This window comes from Ictalurus punctatus, chromosome 18 (assembly GCF_001660625.3).
Source record: "Ictalurus punctatus breed USDA103 chromosome 18, Coco_2.0, whole genome shotgun sequence".
NCBI lineage: Eukaryota > Metazoa > Chordata > Actinopteri > Siluriformes > Ictaluridae > Ictalurus > Ictalurus punctatus.
In genome coordinates, this window is record NC_030433.2 from 6,224,817 (window position 1) to 6,247,174 (window position 22,358).

The 22,358-nt window shown below is 41.4% G+C and overlaps 1 protein-coding gene across 2 annotated transcripts in view; it reads left to right on the top strand.

The window, feature by feature from the left end:
• Window positions 1–18,586, top strand: part of dym (dymeclin) — an 87,714-nt gene extending 69,128 nt beyond the window's left edge. Inside the window, exons 17-18 of one of the 2 annotated variants that reach the window (XM_053687952.1) lie at window positions 5,736–5,904; window positions 16,816–18,586. In XM_053687952.1, coding sequence (XP_053543927.1) covers window positions 5,736–5,885 — 150 coding nt within the window. In that variant the 3' untranslated portion in view covers window positions 5,886–5,904; window positions 16,816–18,586. Of the gene's footprint in view, window positions 1–5,735; window positions 7,540–16,815 lie in introns of those variants that run through there. The other variant, XM_017492477.3, reaches the window with a different exon arrangement.
• Window positions 18,587–22,358: the final 3,772 nt, after the last annotated feature.

The window sequence follows — 22,358 nt, forward strand, 5'->3', positions numbered from 1 at the left end:
TTATGCGCGCGCACACGCACGCACACACACGCACGCACACACGCACGCACACACACACACACACACACACACACGGTAGCCGCTGCAGATGAGTATTAGGGTTCCCAAAAAGCAGGGGGGCTTGATGGGGTGTTCAAGAGGGAGGTCCTCTCCTTCTGTCCTGGTACAGTCTGACCTCTCACACACACACATACACACACACAGGCACAAGGGGCACACTTACATTTCTTTCTCTCTGTCTGTCTGTCTGTCTGTCTGTCTTTCTCTCTCTGTCTCCTCCTTTCTGTCTCTCTCCCTCTATATATCTGTTTCTCTGTGTCTTCATGTTTCTCTCTCTCTCTCTCCCTCTCTCTCTCTCTCTCCCTCTCTCTCTCTCTCTCTCTGTCGCTCTTATTGGGAACAGAGAGCGCAGTGTGTAGTAGGTCAAGTGACAGAGGCAGTGGGATTTGTTTGGCGAACTGAGTGTGTGTGTGTGTGTGTGTGTTCTGTAGTGATAAGACAGAGACAGTCTGGCTCCTTTAGGAGAGGAGGGCGAATGCTGCAATCCAGCTCTCCCAGAGACCTCACCGTGACCTTAGTGCGCACACACACACACACACACACACACACACACACACACACACACACACACACTTTTTGTCTCCTACATATCCAAACTTGCTACTGTAAGCTTCACAGACGTAAATCTGAAGAATGATCGTATTCATGTTCACAAAGGTCAGATAGTCTCGTATTGATGGGCTTTTCTGCTTTTCTGGGGGGGACTGACTGTGTGTGTGTGTGTGTGTGTGTGTGTGTGTGTGTGTGTGTGTGTGATCACTCACTCTCTGAGTTTCTACATGTTTTCTGATACTGTAAAATAAAGAACTCACGCATGCATACATACACAGACAGGACTGAGAGCCAACACTAGAGTCATACACTGTCCAAATCTGGACTGTGTGTATGTGTGTGTGTGTGTGTGTGTGTGTGTGTGTGTGGAGGATGATGATGACCTTGGATCCCAGCCAGTCGTGAACTTATTCTGCCCGGACTCTGTCTGGCACCTCACTTCTCTGGAAACATGTTACAGGATGTGTGTGTCTGTTCGTGTGACACGGCATGACGGATTCGGTAAACTGATAAAAATCATGAAGTGTGTGTGGAGGGTTTTTGTAAATGTGTCTGTTTATTTAAGGAGTGTTTTCAAACTCCCCAAGTGACCATGTGATCATCGATCTACCGGGGTGGGAGGAAAACAGAAAATGGTATTGTGTCCTGTTTCAAACATCTGTATAATTAAGCTCCATGAATATCTATTGCATCTGGGGGGATAAAATATCAGTGGGCAAACTGCAGCCGGATTTCCAGCAAATTTACACACAGCTGGAACGGTTCATAAACATTTTGGTGGACTATGAAGATGTGTAAAGTTCAGCACAAAAGCTCAGCAGTAATTAAATTATACACAGAGCACCTCCTGGATAAAGGGTGTTAAATTTCAGTAGTTATAGTGCAGATGTTTCAGCTTCTCACTCAGATGAAACAGATTAACGATAAACAGGTTAATGTATTAAAATGAATAAATTTAAATTGACGAATTTAATGACAGGAGAACTGGCTTTGTTTACCTACTGACTGGCTGACTGACTAAATAACTGACTGACATACTAACTGACTTATTAACCTGCTGACACACGGGCTGACTTACAGACTGACTTAACTTACTGACTGACTGACTTACAGGCTGACGTAATATCTTACTGACTGACTTAAAGACTCACTTAACTACTGACTGACTGACTTACAGACTGACCTACAGGCTGACTTAACTACTGACTGACTGACTTACAGACTGACCTACAGGCTGACTTAACTACTGACTGACTGACCTACAAACTGACATAATAACTTACTGACTGACTGACTTACAGACTGCCCTACAGACTGACTTAATAACTTACTGAATGACTTATTAACTGACTGGCTGACTGACTTAATAACTTACAGACTTTTTCATTCTTACTAACGCACTAATTTACTGGTTTACTGACTGACAGACTTACTGACTTGCATTTCTTTCTTACTTTCTGTCTTTCTGGGTTTTTTTTTTTTTTTTTTTTTAACACACTGACTGTCTACAGGCCTTTCTTCTTTCTTACTGACTCAATACTGACCGAGTTCCATTTCTTTCTTTCCTTCGTTCATTCTTACTTACTGACAGAGATTTTGTTCTTGCTATCTAGCTTTCTTTGTCTTTACTTTCTTTCTTTTTCTTTCATTCTCACTGAATTAATGACTTTCATTTTGACTTACTTTTCTTTCTGACGTACCATTCTGATGTTTTTCCTTTCTGTCTCTCTCTCTCACTCACTCACTCACTTTTAGTTCCTAGCACAACTGCAAGTCTTTGATACTGCCAAAAAGCATTTATCAGCTGCCAAAAGCACCGGTACTGTGTGCACTGGACCTTATTTTGTTTCTGATTTCAATAATGTTTGAGCTTTCACAGGTTTTTAAAAAAAACATATATATAAATTTGTCCCATTAAACATGGACAGTATACGTGTATAACACTGGTCAAAAAGTCACAAGACTTTAAAGAGTTTCTTCATGGCACTTTAAACATGCTCATTTGTGTTGTCCTCGTTAGCCTCCTGACCTGGAGCACGCTCCCTCGCGTGCCTGTTTGACAGACGTTGCTCTCTGTGCTGTGTAAGAGGAGAGCGTGTATCCTCGGGGCTGGTGAATGGAGGCTACGCCGTGGTCTGCGGCGGTGCAGAAAGCTCAGGCTGATGGCATCTCGCTCAGTGTGGACAGATGAAAGCGAGTCCAGGCAGGCTTGTCTGAAACCGCGGGCAATCTGATCGGCCAGCGGTGCATTATTGATGGAGCCGGGCCGCCTACCTGCTGGCGCTCTGGCTGGCACCCACCTGGCATCGGCTCGTGTTCGGCTCAGCCTGACGCTGACGGAGATGCCGCTGACCTTCTGTCAGATTTGGCTAAATGAGGCTACAGGTGGCGCCGGTGTAGTTTTCAGGGTTTTCTCGCCGGGTTTCTGCACTATGTTCATTCAGGACGGAAGGCATGCTGGAATCGAATCCCGCTGTTCTATCGATTAAAAACTTTGGTTATATTCTACAAGCTGCCCATTAAAAATCTTCTTAGAATGAAATGTCCGGTCTTCACGAGGGTTTAAAACTGAAGTAAAATCAAGGATTTGGCTCGGACACTGAGATCCATGTACACTCGTTTGTGTTCATTCGTTTTTCTTTTGTTTTATATTATTAAATGAAAATCTAGATATATTACAAAGCTTTAAACCAAACATTACAAAACACTCTTGTGTTTCTCCTTTGTGTGTTTTTTCACCATTTCAGATCGATTTGGGGCTAAAAAGAACAATCCCTGACGAGAATGAGCAATTACTAAGTAGCTCGAATCTCGGTAGTGCCTGATGTACAGCTCATATGGATTATGTGCATTTTAAAAATGGCATGAGGGTGACGGTAAAGGAGGAGGGACACGATGGATGAAAACATCAGCAGGATTTTTAAAAGATGTTTCCTTGTTTTCCCTTTAAAAAAAAAATTAAAAATCCAAACAAATGAACGCATCCAGCACGGACTCGTGACTCTACTAATCATGTTCCCCGTATTGCACTCGGTTGCTGGTCTTCTATCCTGTACAGTGGCATGCAGATGTTTTGGGGTGTGGAGGAGCACTGAAGCAAGAGGCTGTCATTACTCACTGTGCCTTTTACAGTAATAAAGATGAATGAACTGATCTGGTAGCTGCACTTGTTGGCCTCCATCAATTTATATTTATGTAATAGGGGGGGAAAAAAACCGTGTTTATCCGTTCCCGACGATGCCACAGCCGTCTGAGTCCGGGAGCCATGAGAGCAAATTTGGCCATGCTCTGTGGGTGGGATGGAGTGTATACTCTATCTGCCATCAATCTCGGCGACACTAGGATATCATAGATGTCTGTGAGCTCATGTGTGTGGAAGAGGGCAGATAGCAGTTTCCCCTCATTGTGTTACGCTGCCCAGTAGCACAGCATAAGCAGAAGTTCAAAAAGGAAGTGCACGTTAGACTTCACTCTTCCTGGTCTGCTGGCTAGCGTCGTATGACAGGAGAGATCTGACTAATGCGTGGGAACTGGCTTACTTATCTGGCTTACTAATACTTCTCATCAAAACATCGCCATTGCGGCATTTCAGTCGACCCTGCTTATCCACGATCCCGGAATCTGCGCGTCGTTGACTGTGGCGGGTTTGTGTTGCTTCATAAGAGGACGTGAAGAGCACCAACGTAAGCTGCCGAGTCACTTTTTTCTTTTCTCAGGGCATTATCTTTCCGCTGAAGTGAAGCGAGCAAATTTAGCTGGGAGAAACGGGGCTAGCTGTCATGGTGTATACGGGCACTGAGGGTCAGCTCTAGTTTGGCGATTTTGTTGACAAATGATTAGCTCTGATTAGCTAATGTCATACTGATTGGCAGAAGAACCTTGAATCTGATTGGTCAGGAGGTGATTTAAGTTTTTTTAAACTTCTATCATAGCAGCTCCGACACTAGATCCGGCTGTAATTCAAATCGCAGGTTCATATTAACGTGCTCGTTCGACATAAGTGTTCAGTTGTTAATCCGGTGAAGTTTTCTGAAAGGAGACATTAACGGAAGGAGTCTCCAGTGTCGGTGCTTTGTAACCGTCGGAGGTCGAACTGCAACAATACGTTTTCTGACCTCTTCAAGACAGATGAGTTTACACGTGCCGCTTTCTCTGTATCTTATTAAGTACGAGACGGGGAAAAAAAGAGCGAGACGGTTTATAGCTGCTATAACGCAAGTGATAACAGGGACATATTGTTTCAGGGGCATTCCCATGGAATTGCTGTGCTATACAAGGAGGGAAAGGTTCAGGACGTGCTGTTTAAGGAAAATAATTCGACTCCACTTTGCGCGTTTCTGCATCACACCACCTTGTCGTCGATTTATTTTCTTATAGCAGCACTCCTCCGTGTGTTTTCTGTAACCTTCCTATAAGAGTTGATGAAGCATGATGCGTATGTAGTTTTGATTTGTCCAAGCGGGTGCAAACATGTCATTCAAATATGGGGGCGGAGCTAATTATCTGCACGAAGACCGAATCAAAGTTTCTAACCGAACTCCAATACGACGTTGTTGTTTTGGTTTTTTTGTTGTTTTTTTTTTTAAACAAAACCCATAAAATGGCGTGCTGTGCAGTTGGGTTTGGGCATACAGAGAGATCTGAGATCGGCGAGCATGGTGAGGAACTCGAATCTTCGGACACCAATCGCGTGACGCGTACGGACAGAACAGACGGCGAAAAGCCACCGTACGAACTTGTAGCTCGACAGCTCGAGTTCCTCCTGTGTTTCGTTTGAACACGAAAACCTCTTGAGGTGTTGAGAGAACTATTACTTAAGAGAGCTGAAGTTTATTTGCCTGGCAAGTAGATGGTATTACAGAGCCGAGTCACCTTTACACCGTGAAATCGGATCACGGAGCGTTTTCAGGCTGCGGGGGGAAACTCGTGAACTCTTCCCTGCAGTCGGAGCGAACCACAGCTGTGCAGCGTTCCTCAACACCTGGGAAGGAAAGAACAAGTTTAATCCGAATTTTAACAGAATCAGAAATGTATATATCCCGCTTATGTACAGAGGACGGATTATGGATCATTGTAAATAACACAGATTTGTTTTTGTGTCATTGTTTGTGTCCCCCCCACAGAAGTTTCCGGAGCTGAAATTCAAGTACGTCGAGGAAGACCAGCCTGAGGATTTCTTCATCCCTTACGTGTGGTCTTTAGTCTTTAACTCCGGAGTGGGTCTGTATTGGAACTCTCAAGGCGTTGAGCTTTTTAGCATGGACTCTGCTTGAGAGAGAGACAGAAAGCCTGGTGAGTGTGTACGTGTGTGTATGTCATGTTTTTGACAGTTTAAGCAAGGCTGGGGGAAAAGGGTTGGGTTGGGAAAGTGTGATCGCAGTTTAAAGGTCCGTTATGAGATTCGGACACGCACGTCTTCGGCGTCGTGACTTCCTGGCTCACTTCCTCGTTATCGGACTCCCGGGCTTCCATTATCTACAGCGTCTCCACTCGTCGACGATGAGGCACTGAGGGCACGTCAATCAAAACACTGCTTCGTTACTGGACAAAGAGTCACATGGGTGCGGCTGCACTGAATTCTGGGAATTTGGGAATGGTACATTTCTGCTGTGAAGCACGCTATAGCACGTTTATTACTGCTTCTTTTTTTTTTAAATCTCATTTTGTTTTTTGGGCCCTGATTATAATGTGATGTTTAGTTCTTGTTTCTCAGTGGGTCATGTACAACAGGTCAGGACCGATGTGGGAATAAATAACACGACAGGTTCGGTCCTTATTTCTAAACAAGACAATAAAAAGAAATCTTTTCTTGGGCCGTTTCTGGATTTCAGGCAGCGGTTTAGCTTTAATCGCTCGTATCATCAGTCGCCCTCGTTTGCTTGTTTTGTTTGTTTAAAAGATTTATTTATTTACCGTTTGCATTATTTTTCCCTGAAATCTTCTGCATCACAGTATAAGACTGCACTTTTTTTTTCTTTCTTTTTTTTTTAAACAGCAGTGCTTTTCAGACCGAAATCTTCCTTCTGTAAAACAAGTACAGATAAGAAATATTTTAGATACTTATCAATTCTATGAAACACACTCTATCTAATGTGTAATTGCATTTGTGTATTTATATATTGCGTAGATAAATCCATAAATAAATGCATGGACATGAAACACATACAAACAGCATGTTTGCGACACCAAAAGTTATCCTTTCTTTTTGTTGTTGTTGTCGTATGCTTTTTTCTTTTCCTCACGTCTTTCCTGTTCCGTCACACTTTTCCTGTACAACACGTGCTTTACAGTCTCCATGAGCTTTTCTGTTACTATTTCAGCACCTTGTGGCTCCATACATATTGTTACACCGCATAAAATTGTTTTTTGTCCGTTTTTCTGACATTCGACGTCGTGTTCTTGCGTCTCGTCTCATATAGCGGCGTCAGCAGTATTTCGCATAAGAACCGAGTTGATATTGTTTTTAAAATATACACACAGAAGTAACAGGGCTGTTATTGAATTTGCAATCACTATAATCTCTTTATTTTCTATATTCAATTTCATGTGTTAACAGTTGGGGGTGGTTTTTTTTTTTTTTTTTTTCGTTTGACGTTTTTGCTCAAAGAACGAATTCAGTTCTGGTCATCACTTCATTGGGAAATCGTCCGCTGCCCCACGAATTCTGGGATGCTTATTTAGAAAAACGTTTTTGAGAGGTTTACTTAAGCGATTTTTGTCACAAGAAATGTGACTCATGGATGAACTGAAGCTGCAGAATGTTACTACACACTCAGGTAACAAAACAGATAAATTAATAATAATAGTAATAATAATGATGATGATAAATGTATCCTAATCACAGTCACGGTCCTTTCATTCTGTCTTCTTTCTGTTCTCCGCTATATAAATCACAACCAATAAACGCAAAAGTTCCTATTGTAAAAACGTGAACGTTTCTTTGTCTTTTATTAAAGTTGCTCTTTGTGGAGTTAGATGCGTCTCATGATGTACAGTGTGAAAATAGTCTACGCAAGCTGTAAAGATTTTCATTTCAGATTTGATTGATTTTACTTGATTGTAGCTGTTTATTGTGGAGCCGTGCAAAGGAAGTATTAGCATTGGTTATATATATACGTCCCATTCAGTTGCCTAAAAGGTTTATTTTTTGTCTCAGACCGTTCTTTTCCTTCAACAAGTATTTTCCACCAAAAACAAAGATGAGTTGTGAGCTGTTGCCATGGCGATAGGATTAATCACACTCCTAATATCTCCATTTTTGGTTCCAAACTAGCATTTCGGTGTTGGAAACGAATCGGTTTTGCCATCCAAGGACCAGCTGCGGAAAATCCCGGAACGATTCCAGATGGAGTGCCAGCTCTTTGGTAGAAAACAGCAGTGGCGGGTCGGTGGGTAAGGTTCTGTAACCGGTCAGTGTGACCAGAGTTATGAGTTCAAATCCCTTTCCTGTCAGAGAGCCATTGTTGGACCTTTTTAAACAAGATCCTTTACCATCAACTGCTCAGCTGAACATTTTTTAAGGGCTCAGCTTTAAGGGTTAAAAAGGGTTTGTGAGATTGGGTCCTCCTTCACGTGCGGTTTCTACCAAACGGATAGATGTCCGAGAAGAACAGTTCCAGATTAGGTTCCGGTGGTGGAACATGGAAGTAGAATCTTCCGCACTATTGGCCAGATGGTTTAAAAAAGGTTCTGTGCACCTTTAGAACAAAAAAAGGTGTTCCTTAAGGGTTCTTCCATCCATCCATCCATCCATCCATTTTCTGTACCGCTTATCCTACACCGGGAGCCTGGGGCGTATCCCAGGGAACTCGGCACATAAGGTAGGGGACACCCTGGACGGGTTTCAGTCAGCTTACAGCACATGTCTTTGGACTGGGAGAGAATACTCCTGAAGCTTGGGGAAAACATGCAAACTTTATACACACAAGGGGGAGGTGAAAATCGAACCCCCAACCCTGGAGGTTTTTGGCTTCCTAAAGTGGTTCTTCTTGGAACCTTAGAATTAGTCCGATTAGATTAACTACAAATGAGTTACCAAGTCTAAATAAAGGATATGTCGAAATAGCAGCATATCTTACTAATTCTAACCAACACGTTACTACAGCTAAATAATGAGTTATTAAGTAGCAGTAACGAGATGTTGCGTCAAAACGAGGACGCGACCTTAATGAGTTCTGAGTTCTAAATCTAAATACGAAGATGTTAAGTAAAAATTCTTCAACTTTGTTTCCCACCTTGTAGTCCAGGTCTTTTGTTGTTTTGATTGTTGTGATCGATCGAAACACTTTCTAAAATACAGCCGAACTCAAAAGTTTGCACCCCCTGTGTTTACGAGTTGGAGTGGTTAAAGAAACATCAACAGAAAAGAAGTCCAAGAAATTCAACATGAAATGTGAAAGATGGGAATATGATGAAATAGAGAATATTTCTTTCACATCCTGACAAAGGAGATGTTTGAACTTTGGAACTGATATATTTTTTCCCCTTAATAGATTATGGGTTGGATTGTAAATGAACCCATTTGCATTAATGTGTTTATGCTTTATTATTCTATGTGCTAGCACTGGGATAAATTGTGTACATATTTTTTTGCATAAAGTGTTCATCAACAGCTCTTTCGTTTGTATGTAGGTGCCCTCGACATCGCGAGTGTGTACTATCCTTACATTTACATTCAGATTTATTCATCGGATGCTTTTATCCAAATGACTTTAAAGCAGAATCCGATAAAGCCGTACACGTCTTTTACAGCAACGGGGGGTTAAGGGGTTTCGCTGAAAAGTCCCCACAGTGGCTCTCTGATCATCGTGGGATTCGACCTCGCAACCTTCTGGACAGTAGCGCAGATTCGTGTTAACGCTCAGCCCCGTCACTTCTCCCACAACGGCTCGAACGCCATTTAAGAGCCGAGATCCGACCGTAATGTGTCCTTTATTCTTCCTCTTAATGTTGCCCTCTTCTCTAATGGGCTTCTGTGTGAGGGTTGTTGTTTTTTTGTTGTTTTTTTTGCACAGGAAGTCAGTGTTTACTATAATTGCAGGTCAGAGAGAGGGAGCGAGAGCGAGCACATCAGAAAGGCCCGTTAAAATGGCATCTGGAATTCTGGTAGGCTTTAATGGTCTGATATGCTCTTATCCCTACTGGATACAATATCTGTTGGAACTTCACATGTCCAGTATGTTTTGTTCCTCGTCTTATTGTAAAATATTCGAGCGTAAACGACATCGTGGTCCTTAGAAATGTTTCGGATGATAAGGTTTTTTTTATCGGATTGTTCCGATAAGGTAAGCTTTGTTCATCTTGTGCCGACTGGTCAAGACAGCACAAAAAAACAAGGATAACGATGAATTAAAAGATGCATAGAGACATGCTAATAATGAAATAAAAATAGAAATATTCTTTAAAGATTGTAGTCTGTGCGAAATGTTCTAACAACCGTGTAAGGAAGATTAAATGCAAGTCTGTAAATATAGGAAATATGGAAATAATATTCTTGAATGTAGTCGAATTTAGATTCTATTTCCTCTAAGATTGCAATAAATCCCATATAAGATTATTAAACCTATTTCTAGACATATTTGACTAGACATTTTTAATCTTTATATTTTCTTATTCTCTTGGCCGATAATTTTTGCATCTTTCTAGTAATGAACGCTTAATATTAGCAAAATTATCTGCCAATAAAACAAAGTTTTAATCTCAAAAATAGCCAACTATGTCGAGAAACGGGTATAATAATCTCAAAGTTGATTTATTGTAATCTAATAGGAAATACTAGATCATTTTGACTAGATTCAAGGTATTTTAACTTGCCCAAATGTCGTCTTTTTTTTTTTCTTTTTTTTTTTGCTCCACTACCAGCATCCAGTATCGCATAGTGTACAGTATGTTGTCATGCTAATTAACAGGAGGCATGAAATGACAGCAACCTGGATGTATTTCACAGTTAATAATGAAGAGCAATGCAAACTGTGGTCTGTAAACATATCACGGAGGAACTATAGCATCTTCAATCCAATACGATACAGCCGATCTGGAGTCTTCTCTTTTTAATATAAGGCATTTAAACGTGCTGTGTGGTGCACGCGCTGGCAGGAGGATCAGATGGCCGAGGTCTTGCAACGACTCGCTTGTTGTTACCTGGAGAGTCAACTTACCGACTTTGTCTTTCAGCCGTAGCTGCACATGAATCAACCGTGGGATTCTGGGAGATGTGTCTCCACACGGTGAAACGCATGTTCTGCATCACACGTTACGCCTGAACTTTATCATCACTCGCAGACACGACAAAAGACGGCATATGCGGGACGTATGGATAACCTTATACAATCCCACAAGCCTTTTGGGTTTTTACGATGATGAATGAGGACGCGCAGACAGAGGTGGGGTGGTTGGTACACGATCTGCTGAGGTTCCACTTTTACACAGGAAGTGTCTACTGTTTATCATGATGTATATCTTTGCACTTGCTTGGAAGTGGGATAACTATGATCTATGAGCTGACAGATTTCCCCCTCCCAGGCTGTATTCCTGTATCCCTGCCCAGCCATTTCATCTCAGCTCTTGAGATTGTTTCATGAAAAATAAAATAAATTTAAAAAACCCCCATATGATTTAATGAAATGTTCCTCATTTGCATAAATCCGTCCTTTGTGTCGCAGCTATTTGCAGATAGCCAAGGCTTTTATTTGAACCGACAATATTAACCTTAAGCTAGTGTAAGTATTCTGAAGGCTCTTGTAGAGAAATAAAATGATCTGAAATGTTTATATAAATATGTACCGTACGGACACTAATTTAACCTCACTGAATATTGAATGCGTGTAAATGGCTAATGATGGCCTTGTTCGGTCTCAGGCTCGGCTGTGCGTGACAGTGGACAGCGGGGTCGAGCGTCTGGGTGAAACTCGACACTCCTTGGTGAAACCGAGATCCGTCTCGGGCAGCGTCGAGCTTTACGGCTGCTTTCATCAGTCTCCAGTAGTAAAATGTCATGTTTCAATTGCAGGAACCTTTCCAGGAACTTTCTCTGAAAGTCGAGGGACATTTCCGCCAGTTTGATTTCCTGGCCCGTAGTACCAGGAACTACGAACTTAGATTTTTCTTTGAGGTGGAGCTTGATGGATGCATTCTGCATTTGTACAGTATGCACGTGGTGAAAAACATTGCAGCAGTGTCGGTTACGTGTATCTAGTACTGTACCGCTCAAAGCTAGACCTAGAAGCTGAAATTGTGCTTGTGTTTAAAAAGCTGCATCCTCCTTACTGCTCGCTGATTTGCTGTATTTTTCTGTCATTTCTGTTATACGTTGTTGTGAATAATTGTCACAGTCCCTGCAATGTGAAGGGAAGTTCAACCAGGAACTGTGTAGTTCTTGTTCAGAATTCCTTAGTTCCTCAAAAGGTTCTGGGACCTCAGTGGAACAGACTTTAAGTTATGGCCTTTTGCACTTGCATATGCCGCTCCTTCAATGGGACTGACGGATACAAAGGATGCACATCCTTCACCTTCAATGGGACTGACACACACTTAGGCCACACCTTCTTATTGAGACTGACAGGCACTTAGCCACACCTCCTTGACCTTCGCTGGGACTGGCACACACTTAGGCCACACCTTCTTAGTGAGACTAACGGATACAATGGCCACACCACCTTCACTGGGACTGATGCACACTTGGCCATGCCTTCTTATTGTGACCAACAGATACAAAGGCCACACCTCCTTCACTGTCACTGATTAGGCACTTAGGCCACACCTCCTTTACTGGGACTGACAGACGTACAAGTCATGCCTCCTGTACTGGGACTGACGGATATATAGGCCACTCCTCCTTCAGTGGGACTGACCGATACCTGGCCATGCCTCCGTCCCTGGGACTGAAACACATTTAGGCCACACCTCCTTCAGTGGGACTGACCGATACATGGCCATGCCAGAAAATGAATATGCTTACGTGTCTAAACCCTGATAGAGACGTCGATCAATTAAAACCAACGACTCTTTACGTTCCTGAACTTCAGATTATAACTCCGCCGGTGAAACCGTGTTTTTTTTTTTTTCTCCCTCTTCTTCCTCCTCTTGCTCTAATTAGCTGGCGTTTGTTTCTGCAGAGAGACACGTTCTATTTTAACCGCCGGGTGACAGACTGAATTCGCACTTTGAGACGTGCTGCGAGTCTTTGGGCATGCTGACTTTACAGTGCACTTCGGTGTCATATAAGTCTCGTAAAGTCAAGGTCTAGAGTTCAGCGGCCCGTCATAAATCCCTGCGAGCCCTCACTGCTCTTCCCCTGTGCTGAGACGGACAGACTGGAGCTGCACCACAGCATATGGTGTCCTCTCAGACACAGACAGCAGTAATGGCACAGAGGGGGTGGAGGGCCAGGGAGTTTCTTTCACAGGGAACGTTTTACAGATCTCCCACACACACACACACACACACACTGGTCTGCTTGACCAGATTATACTTCATATCAGATGCCTTCACTTCTTTACTTTTACTTCTGTATTCTGAGCTCTGTATTTTGTGTTCTAGCTCATATTTTCTTCTCCTTGCTTATTCATTCCTTCGGGGGTTTTTTTTATTTATTTTTTTTATAACTACTTCACTTACAAAGCATTATTTAAGAGCCAAGCCTTAAAAATGGACGATTTTTTTTAAAATTAGGGGTCCAAGCACCACCGGTTTGAAGATTTATTTATTTGTTTATTAATTTATTTTAATGTAATTTAAATCCACTAATTATCAACAATTTGAGAAATGATATTGTAACATTGTTCTAAATAGGGCTAGAAACTGAGAGATTTGCTTCTGAAAGTTTAAAGAAATGTTGTTTGTTTTATAAGATACACAAAATGATACCCAGAGCGTGATATCGTTACACTCCAGCGAGTGTAGTTTCTAAAGTTTCAAACAGAAATTGACGCGTACTATGAAACGAGCTCTTCCGGATCATATCGGCCGAAGCCATCGTGACGACTGAGCCTTCTTCAACAAGGGATATGTTTATATATAGATGTAATTCATTTCAAGAATCTGCAAAAGGACTGACGCGACCAAAATTCTCACTTCTTTCTGTAGCGTCTTAAATCTGCCAGGTTTCAAGCTTTTTAAAGGTTTTTGAGAGTTGAAATTCTCAATATGTAATCTTTCAAGGATTTATTTCTTTTTTCAGTGATCGCTGCAGTTTGCATTCTTTGCATTTTCGGTGCGCAAAGAAAATCAGTTTTGCACTGTATTTGATAAGAACCTGTTAAACTAAATATTTCTTATAGCATCGTTGTATAGCGTTGCCTGTTCACTCATTTTAAATTAAAATTGTTACAATTCCATTACAGCTCCTTTTTCTACCCACCTTCCCTTATCTATACCACTACGTTCCTATAACCCACTTATCAAACTCGCACGCTATCGCGCGCACACACACTTATTCTGCGCTCAGGTTGTCCCCGAGACGTGCCGCCTGAGGGTCTTTATTTTAGAGGAGCTGCAATTTGTATGTATGTATTTATTTTCCTTCGTCACTGTGTTGCAGCGGGACTGCAGCGTGCACATCCACTCTGCAGTGCTGACGCATGTCCGCAGGCTCAAACCGCTCCGCTCTACTTTCGGTGCGTGTATACGGGGGAGTAATTATGTGAGGTAATTATATGTTGGCTTCCGAGAACATAAAAGTCCGGTGGTAATTTTGAAAAGAGTGCTTGGGTCTTTCAAATGCCTGGTATTCACTACAGAGGCGGTTATTGTGAAAGCGGGGTTTAGTGTGCAAGGTCTAACCCGGAGGTCTGTACTGTGGAACGCGGACACGATGCGTTCTGCCTTGGGTGATGTTTCCTGTTAGCGGATTTAATGCGCGTTTGCAGTGATGTTTTGCGTTTAGAAGCGCTCTCGATCGATGATGTATGTATGTGTACTGAATGTGTGGCTGTTTTCTGTACCGTCTTGCAACGTCACATGACCTCTGTATTTCCTGCAAGCTTTTTGAATGTCCCATGTGTTTGCGAGGTGGTTCAATTGTGACTTCTTGTTCTCGGTTGTTCGTGCTGCTTTCAGGTCGTCCTGCAACTCTTTTCCAGTGACTTCTGGCTTCTCTCTTATCATTCCTTATCATTCCTCTGACTGTATGTTATGAAATCTTGTGTAGCGAACCTGTCTGGGGACAATCAGTTGCAGTTCCATGAGCTTTCTGTTTGCGTATTATCGAACTGCTGGTCCTTACAGGGATGTTTAAGGTCTTCACTATGGCCTTGTAGTTCTTTTTCTGTGCGAGTGATGTTGATTAACGTTCTCCCAAAGAACTTGAGGAAGCTCCTTCATGATAACATCATTTTAAAAATGTTATATATATATATAATATATATAGTATCTCACAAGTGAGTACACCGCTCACATTTTGGTAAATATTTGATTATATCTTTTCATGTGACAACACTGAAGAAATGACACTTTGCTACAATGTAAAGTAGTGAGTGTACAGCTTGTGTAACAGTGTAAATTTGCTGTCCCCTCAAAATAACTCAACACACAGCCATTAATGTCTAAACCCTGGCAACAAAAGTTAGTACACCCCTAAGTGAAAATGTCCAAATTGGGCCCGAGGTGTCAATATTTTGTGTGACCACCGTTATTTTCCAGCACTGTCTTAACCCTCTTGGGCATGGAGTTCACCAGAGCTTCACAGGTTGCCATCGGAGTCCTCTTCCACTCCTCCATGACTGCATCACGGAGCTGGTGGATGTTAGAGACCTTGTGCTCCTCCACCTTCCGTTTGAGGATACACCACAGATTCCCTCCCTGGTGTCATGTGACTTGTTATTGTTACAAGGTCTCGTGTGTGAATGGGGAGCAGGTGTGTTAAATTTGGTGTCAGCGCTCTCACACTCCCTCATACTGGTCACTGGAAGTTCAACATGGCACCTCATGGCAAAGAACTCTCTGAGGATCTGAAAAAAAGAATTGTTGCTCTTCATAAAGATGGCCTAGGCTATAAGAAGATTGCCAAGACCCTGACGCTGAGCTGCAGCACGGTGGCCAAGACCATACAGCGGTTTAACAGGACAGGTTCCACTCAGAACAGGCCTCGCCGTAGACGACCAAAGAAGTTGAGTGCATGTACTCGGTGTCATATCCAGAGGTTGTCTTTGGGAAATAGACGTATGAGTGCTGCCAGCATTGCTGCAGAGGTTGAAGGGGTGGGGGGTCAGCCTGTCAGTGCTCAGACCATACACCGCACACTGCATCAAATTGGTCTAAATGGCTGGCGTCCCAGAAGGAAGCCTCTTCTAAAGATGACGCACAAGACAGTTTGCTGAAGACAAGCAGACTAAGGACATGGATTACTGGAACCATGTGCTGTGGTCTGATGAGACCAAGATAAACTTATTTGGTTCAGATTTTGTCAAGCGTGTGTGGAGGCAACCAGGTGAGGAGTACAAAGACAAGTGTGTCTTGCCTACAGTCAAGCATGGTGGTGGGAGTGTCATGGTCTGGGGCTGCATGAGTGCAGCCGGCACTGGGGAGCTACAGTTCATTGAGGGAACCATGAAAGCCAACATGTACTGTGACATACTGAAGTAGAGCATGATCATTATGCAGTATTCCAGCATGATAACGACCCAAAACACACCTCCGAGACGACCACTGCCTTGCTAAAGAAGCTGAGGGTGAAGGTGATGGACTGGCCAAACATGTCTCCAGAGCTAAACACTATTGAGCATCTGTGGGCATCCTCAAACGGAAGGTGGAGGAGCACAAGGTCTCTAACATCCACCAGCTCCGTGATGTCGTCATGGAGGAGTGGAAGAGGACTCCGATGGCAACCTGTGAAGCTCTGGTGAACTCCATGCCCAAGAGGGTTAAGGCAGTGCTGGAAAATAACGGTGGCCACACAAAATATTGACACCTCGGGCCCAATTTGGACATTTTCAATTAGGGGTGTACTAACTTTTGTTGCCAGGGTTTAGACATTAATGGCTGTGTGTTGAGTTATTTTGAGGGGACAGCAAATTTACACTGTTACACAAGCTGTACACTCACTACTTTACATTGTAGCAAAGTGTCATTTCTTCAGTGTTGTCACATGAAAATATTTACAAAAATGTGAGGGGTGTACTCACTTTTGTGAGATACTGGTGTGTGTGTATATATATATATCTCACTGATCAGCCATAACATTAAAACCACCTGCTTGATATCGTGTAGGTCCACCTTGTGTCGCCAAAACAGCTCTGACCCGTCGAGGCACGGACTCCACAAGACCTCTGAAGGTGTGCTGTGGTATCTGGCACCAAGACGTCAGCAGCAGATCCTGTAAGTTGCGATGTGGGGCCTCCATGGATCAGACTTGTTTGTCCAGGACATCTCACAGACGCTCGATCGGATTGAGATCTGGGGAATTCGGTGTCCGAGTCAACACCTTGAACTCTTTATCACGTTCCTCAAACCGTTCCTGAACTATTTTTGCAGTATTTCAGGGCATATGATCCTGCTGAAAGAGACCACTACCGTTAGGGAATACCGTTTCCATGAAGGTATGTATTAACCACTGGATACCGGTATCACCACACAAGACCTGCCTCTTTGGAGATGTTCTGACCCAGTCGTCTAGCCATCACAATTTGGCCGCTCAGATCCTTTTTCCTGCTTCCAACACGTTAACTTAGAGACCTGACTGTTCACGTGCTGAATGATATATCCCACCCATTTATTTCCTTTCACCTTATATTAGGGCAGCTAAAAAAGGATGCATGTTGGGTTTCACCACTTTAGCTTTTCATTATTCCAATGAGAGATTAATGAATCGTGATTCTCAGTCGGGATTCTTCTCCCACTTCACATTTTTTATCATATCGTCTGTCTGATTTCTCGTAATCTCACTCCGACGGATCGGTGTCGATTTGTTCCTGACTCTTGGTGGACGTCGAACAAATAATGAAAATAAATTCAAATGCATGGTCTTTTCCTATTTTTTATTTATTTCCTGGTGGTTCACAAACTTCAAAACCAAATGATTCATCATTCAATGCAAAATTTTCCAGATAAAACTTTCACCGTGTAAGTACATATGAAATATTAGTGAATATTCTCATTCTTCATCTTGCATTAATCTCTTCGTTATCTTCTCGTGTTGTGAAACACGACATGATCTGTTTTCCTGAGAAAGTCTGGGTTGTGTTGTATTTCCTAGTAGTCGGTTACATCATTTTTCATGAGATATTATTTCACAACTGTGACTGCGTTTGTTTTTTATTTTTAACACATTGCATTCTAGTGTTGAATTTTTTTTTTTAGATGCCATGCGGTAATGTCTCTTCCTTTTCTTGGAAAAGTTTGTATCACATCTGCTGCTGCTGGTGATCACCTCTCTCTCCGTCTGACATGCCAGCACGATGAACCATCCAGTTCTCACACACACACACACACACACACACACACACAGACCACTTCTTTAGAAGAACTGTCTGATGTCTGTCACCTCCATTAGTCTTAGCAACACAGTGTAAATATATTCCTGCGCTCTTCACAGCACTGCACTGACTTCCTGTTCATTATACAGTTCATTTTAAAGCTACAAATGGATGTGCAGCATCTTGTAAGTCTGAGTTAATTTTACTGAAAATGTGCCACAACCAGCTCTAAGATCGTCAAACTCACGAGTACATCCTGTTCCAGAAACCAAACGCAGACATACTTTCTCCCTAGTTTTATGTTCGTTGTATCATTTGACATTTAATGAGAATTTGTTTGTTTGTATTCAGTTATCAGTAATAGTGCTAATATTAGCAATTTTTGTGTGAAGTATTTCCTTTGAATCTTTTTATTATTATTATTTGAACTACAATTCCCTGTTCTACAATTTTATCTATTTTATGGTTAGCTACTTTTTTACTATTTAAAAAAATATATATATTTACGTTTACATCTGCTTCTTCTCTAGAACTTTTCACAAATGATTTTCTGAGCTACACTTCCATTTTTTGACTAATGTAAATTAAATTGTTTATTATTATTATTATTATTATTATTATTATTATTATTATTACTGACTTTGTTGAATTTCTGTTACATTTCATTTTCTCTATTTTCTGCTTCTTCCTTTCTCCTAGGTTTAGTTTATTTGCCTTTTTAATTCTTTGTAAAGCGCTTTGATCTGCATTTAATGTATAAAAGCTGCTATGTGAATAATGTTTATTTATTTATATTATAAATTACATTAAATATTTAAGGTTTTTTTCCTGAGCTGCAAGTCCCTACTTTACTATTTTAACTGAATTAGTAATCTAATTCATGGTTCTTTTAATTGTACTTTTCCCATATGCCATTTATTTTATTTCCTTTTATTATTTTTGTTGTTGTTGAGCTTGTATTTAAAAAATTGGTTTCATGTTTTTATGAGCTACGGTTCCCCACTTTTTTTACTGTCATCCAATTTATTGACGTCTTATGTTAATTACTACGTTTTATTTTGACTTTATTTAGTATTTTTAGAATTTCTGTTGCGTTTTATTTCCTCTATTTTTCTCTTCCGTTATGCTGCTGCTGTTGTTGTTCTGTGTAAAGCACTGTTAGCTACATTCTAATATATGAAGGCTATTGTATAAATAATGTTTATTATTATTATTATTTTCAGGGTTTTTTTTAATTATTATTATTATTATTATTATTATTAATGCCATCCCAGACTGTTAGATTTGTCGTATTATGGTAGTAGTGTAGATAAAAGGACCGTGTGCGCTGTGTGAGCCGAGCTACGCCTCTCGTTCGTCACGTTTGTTTTCAAATGTCACCGCTTTCTCACAAATCCTCTGTGGGTTCCCAGACGAGCAAACGCATCCCAGAAGCCATTCTCCACTCCACTTTTACTCTTATGCCACAACATGTTTCTGCTCTAACACAGCACACTGGCTCTCGTGTGTTAAAGCAGAAACAATCAAATGACCTCTTTATTTGTTTGACATTTTTGCCTTCTTTTTTTTTTTTTTCTTCTTATGTAGGAAAGATTATCTCTGATATCCTGTGTTTCTACATGCTCGGTTGAAGTAGCCTGCGGATGTTTGTGTCTCCGAGTGGCTCCCAAAATGGCTCCTTTTCATATGCACATGGGGTCGTTTAGGCTATTAGAAGGACGTTGTGGTGGGAAGGAAGGAAGGAAGGACAGCAGAAGGAGTTTGTGACGGATTTCCAGAAAAACTTCCTGAGGAAACTTCCGGTCGAATTCAGAGTGGAAATTTCCAAATCCACATCCTACACGTTCTCAACCCTGCTTCTGGAGAGGTGTACTTGAGCAGAGAAGATACTAAAATGTGCACAGGAGCTTTTCTAGGGGCAGGGATGGGAAAAGGCACCAGTGGGTTCGGTCAGGGGGCGGCGTCAACCGTGGCGTCTCTAGACTCCACGATGTTTATATCATCGTCATTATCATCATCGTCATCATCTTCCGCCTCCGTTACAGACTGGCACCCGCCACCACATGCACACCGCCTCCAGTCATGCTGCCCATGATGCCGCAAGGCTACACACACACACACACACGCACACACACAACAGCGCTTCTGTTCTGCCTCCAGTCACTCACTCGCTCCAAGGACAAGATGTTCTCTAGCGCACTGTAGTACCCTACTGTACACGCCGTTATTAAAAATTAACTCTCAGTTTATGTGTGTGAAACATGTCGAGATGCATTTGAGCATGTGATGCATTATTGTGACATCATGTGAGTAATAAATGAATAATAAATCGTTTAGGGAAGGGAGGGAAGGATTACAAATTAAGAAATCAAGGCACTATATGTAAATTCAAAAGCAATGGTATGGAAAATAATGTCAAGTAAATGAATTGTGGAAAAATCATAAAAATGTAACAGTCAGATCTGAAAATAAATCCATTGTTTAAGGGGCGGGGGGACTCACATGTGGAAATGAATTAATCAAGGGGGAGGGTCATGTCGAAATAAAATCACAGTGAATTATCAGAAATCGGTCCGTCCAGGGTTTCGCGATCGCAGAAATGGACGCCAAATAAAGCAAACGCCACAATATTCGGAGGAGCGTGCAATTTTAAAACATTACTGTAGATTTTCCGCAGGTTCCGTCCGAGATGCATCACGTGATGTCTTCATGATGCGCATTCAGTCAAAACCCTCTTAGATTCACGTGCATCGAAGACGAGTACAGCTCGTTTACCAACAAATGTCACTGGGAAAGACCGCGTAAAACAATTTTGTGCGATTTCGTGTCGTTTTCCCGCAAAAAAAAAAAGCACAGAAAACTCGCATCAAAATCGAACGTTTTTGGCTGCAACAATCGGGGGGGTGGGTGGGGGCGGGGGTCATGTGGAAAATAAATTCATTGTGTGAAAAAAATCACGTGACAATAAAACACATGGACCACCTATGACAAATGTTTCAATTAATATGAGATAAATCACGTGAAAATAACGTATAAAAAATAAATCGCATGAAAATAGTTAGCAAAAAAAAATCAATTACGTGAAAATAAATACATCGTAAAGCAAAAATCACGTGGGGGGAAAAAAAGTCACATGAAAAATAAAAACACGCAGTACATGTAAAACGTTCAAATAAACAAATAAATAGTTAAAATAGCAAAAATGATGATGTGAAAAAATCACGTGCGCTACATATGCCAAAAAAAAACTTTAACGTGACAGACTGTGAACTGTGAAGAAATCACGTGAGAATAAATACACCTGGACTAGATGTGGACAATAAAATTGCATGCACTACATGTGACGCATAATAGGCTATGTGATGTGAGTAAGAACCAAATGACGTGATTGTTCATGTAATGCAGTGTTTAAGAGACTTCTCAGTGAGGGCGATTTCTGCTAGTGGATAAATTGTAGCTGACAAACTGATTGTAGTAACAGATGGACTACAGTCAATAACTGTACAGCTGTAAAGTAATGTGTGTGTATGTCACTGACACGGAGTAAGTATAAATACAGGGTCGGTATATCTAATACAGTGACCAGTGTGTGTATAAAATATTACATTTCTGGTGTAAAGGTTGGTTTACTCGTCCGTGTTATATTTAACCCATAGGACAGATTGTCTAGGTTGTGGGTTTTGATGACACACAGGAAGTCACTCGAAACTTTATTTAAAGTGTGATGGAGGTGAAATAAATATGAAACAAACTTTCCATCAAGTCCAACCATGAGAAACAAAGTGCGTGTTGAAAGTCTTTCGTTATGTAGAATCGATTATTCTTTTTTTTAATGATTTCTGACACTGCATGTCAGGGTTATTTATTTAAAATGGCTGCTAATCAAAATGTTTTGGAAGAAAGCACAATGACGGTTGTATTTGATTGACAATTAAATCATAGCTCACAGAGTTGACCTGCATTATTACACTTGGAACGAATCGACTAAAGAACAAACTTCTTATTTGAAAAGTTCTGGCCCAATTTGATTACTTTTCTTTAGAAATGTGATGATTAGTTTGCTGCTGCTGCTGCTGCTGCTGTTGTTGTTGTTGTTGTTTTCCCCCCTCCAGTTTTTCTACTGGATAGCACTGTCGGGTTGAGTTCTGAAGGGTTAGGGTTGGGACAGGTGTGTGAGTTTATATAATAATTATCTTGTTGGAAGATTATTGTTTGGTATATTTTTGCTTATTTTTTATTACTAATTTACTCATTTCTTTTCATTTTAAATAAGTATTGCTTCTGAGATTTCACCTCCTTTCATCCTTTTACTGTATATGTAATTGTGAATTTTTTTTT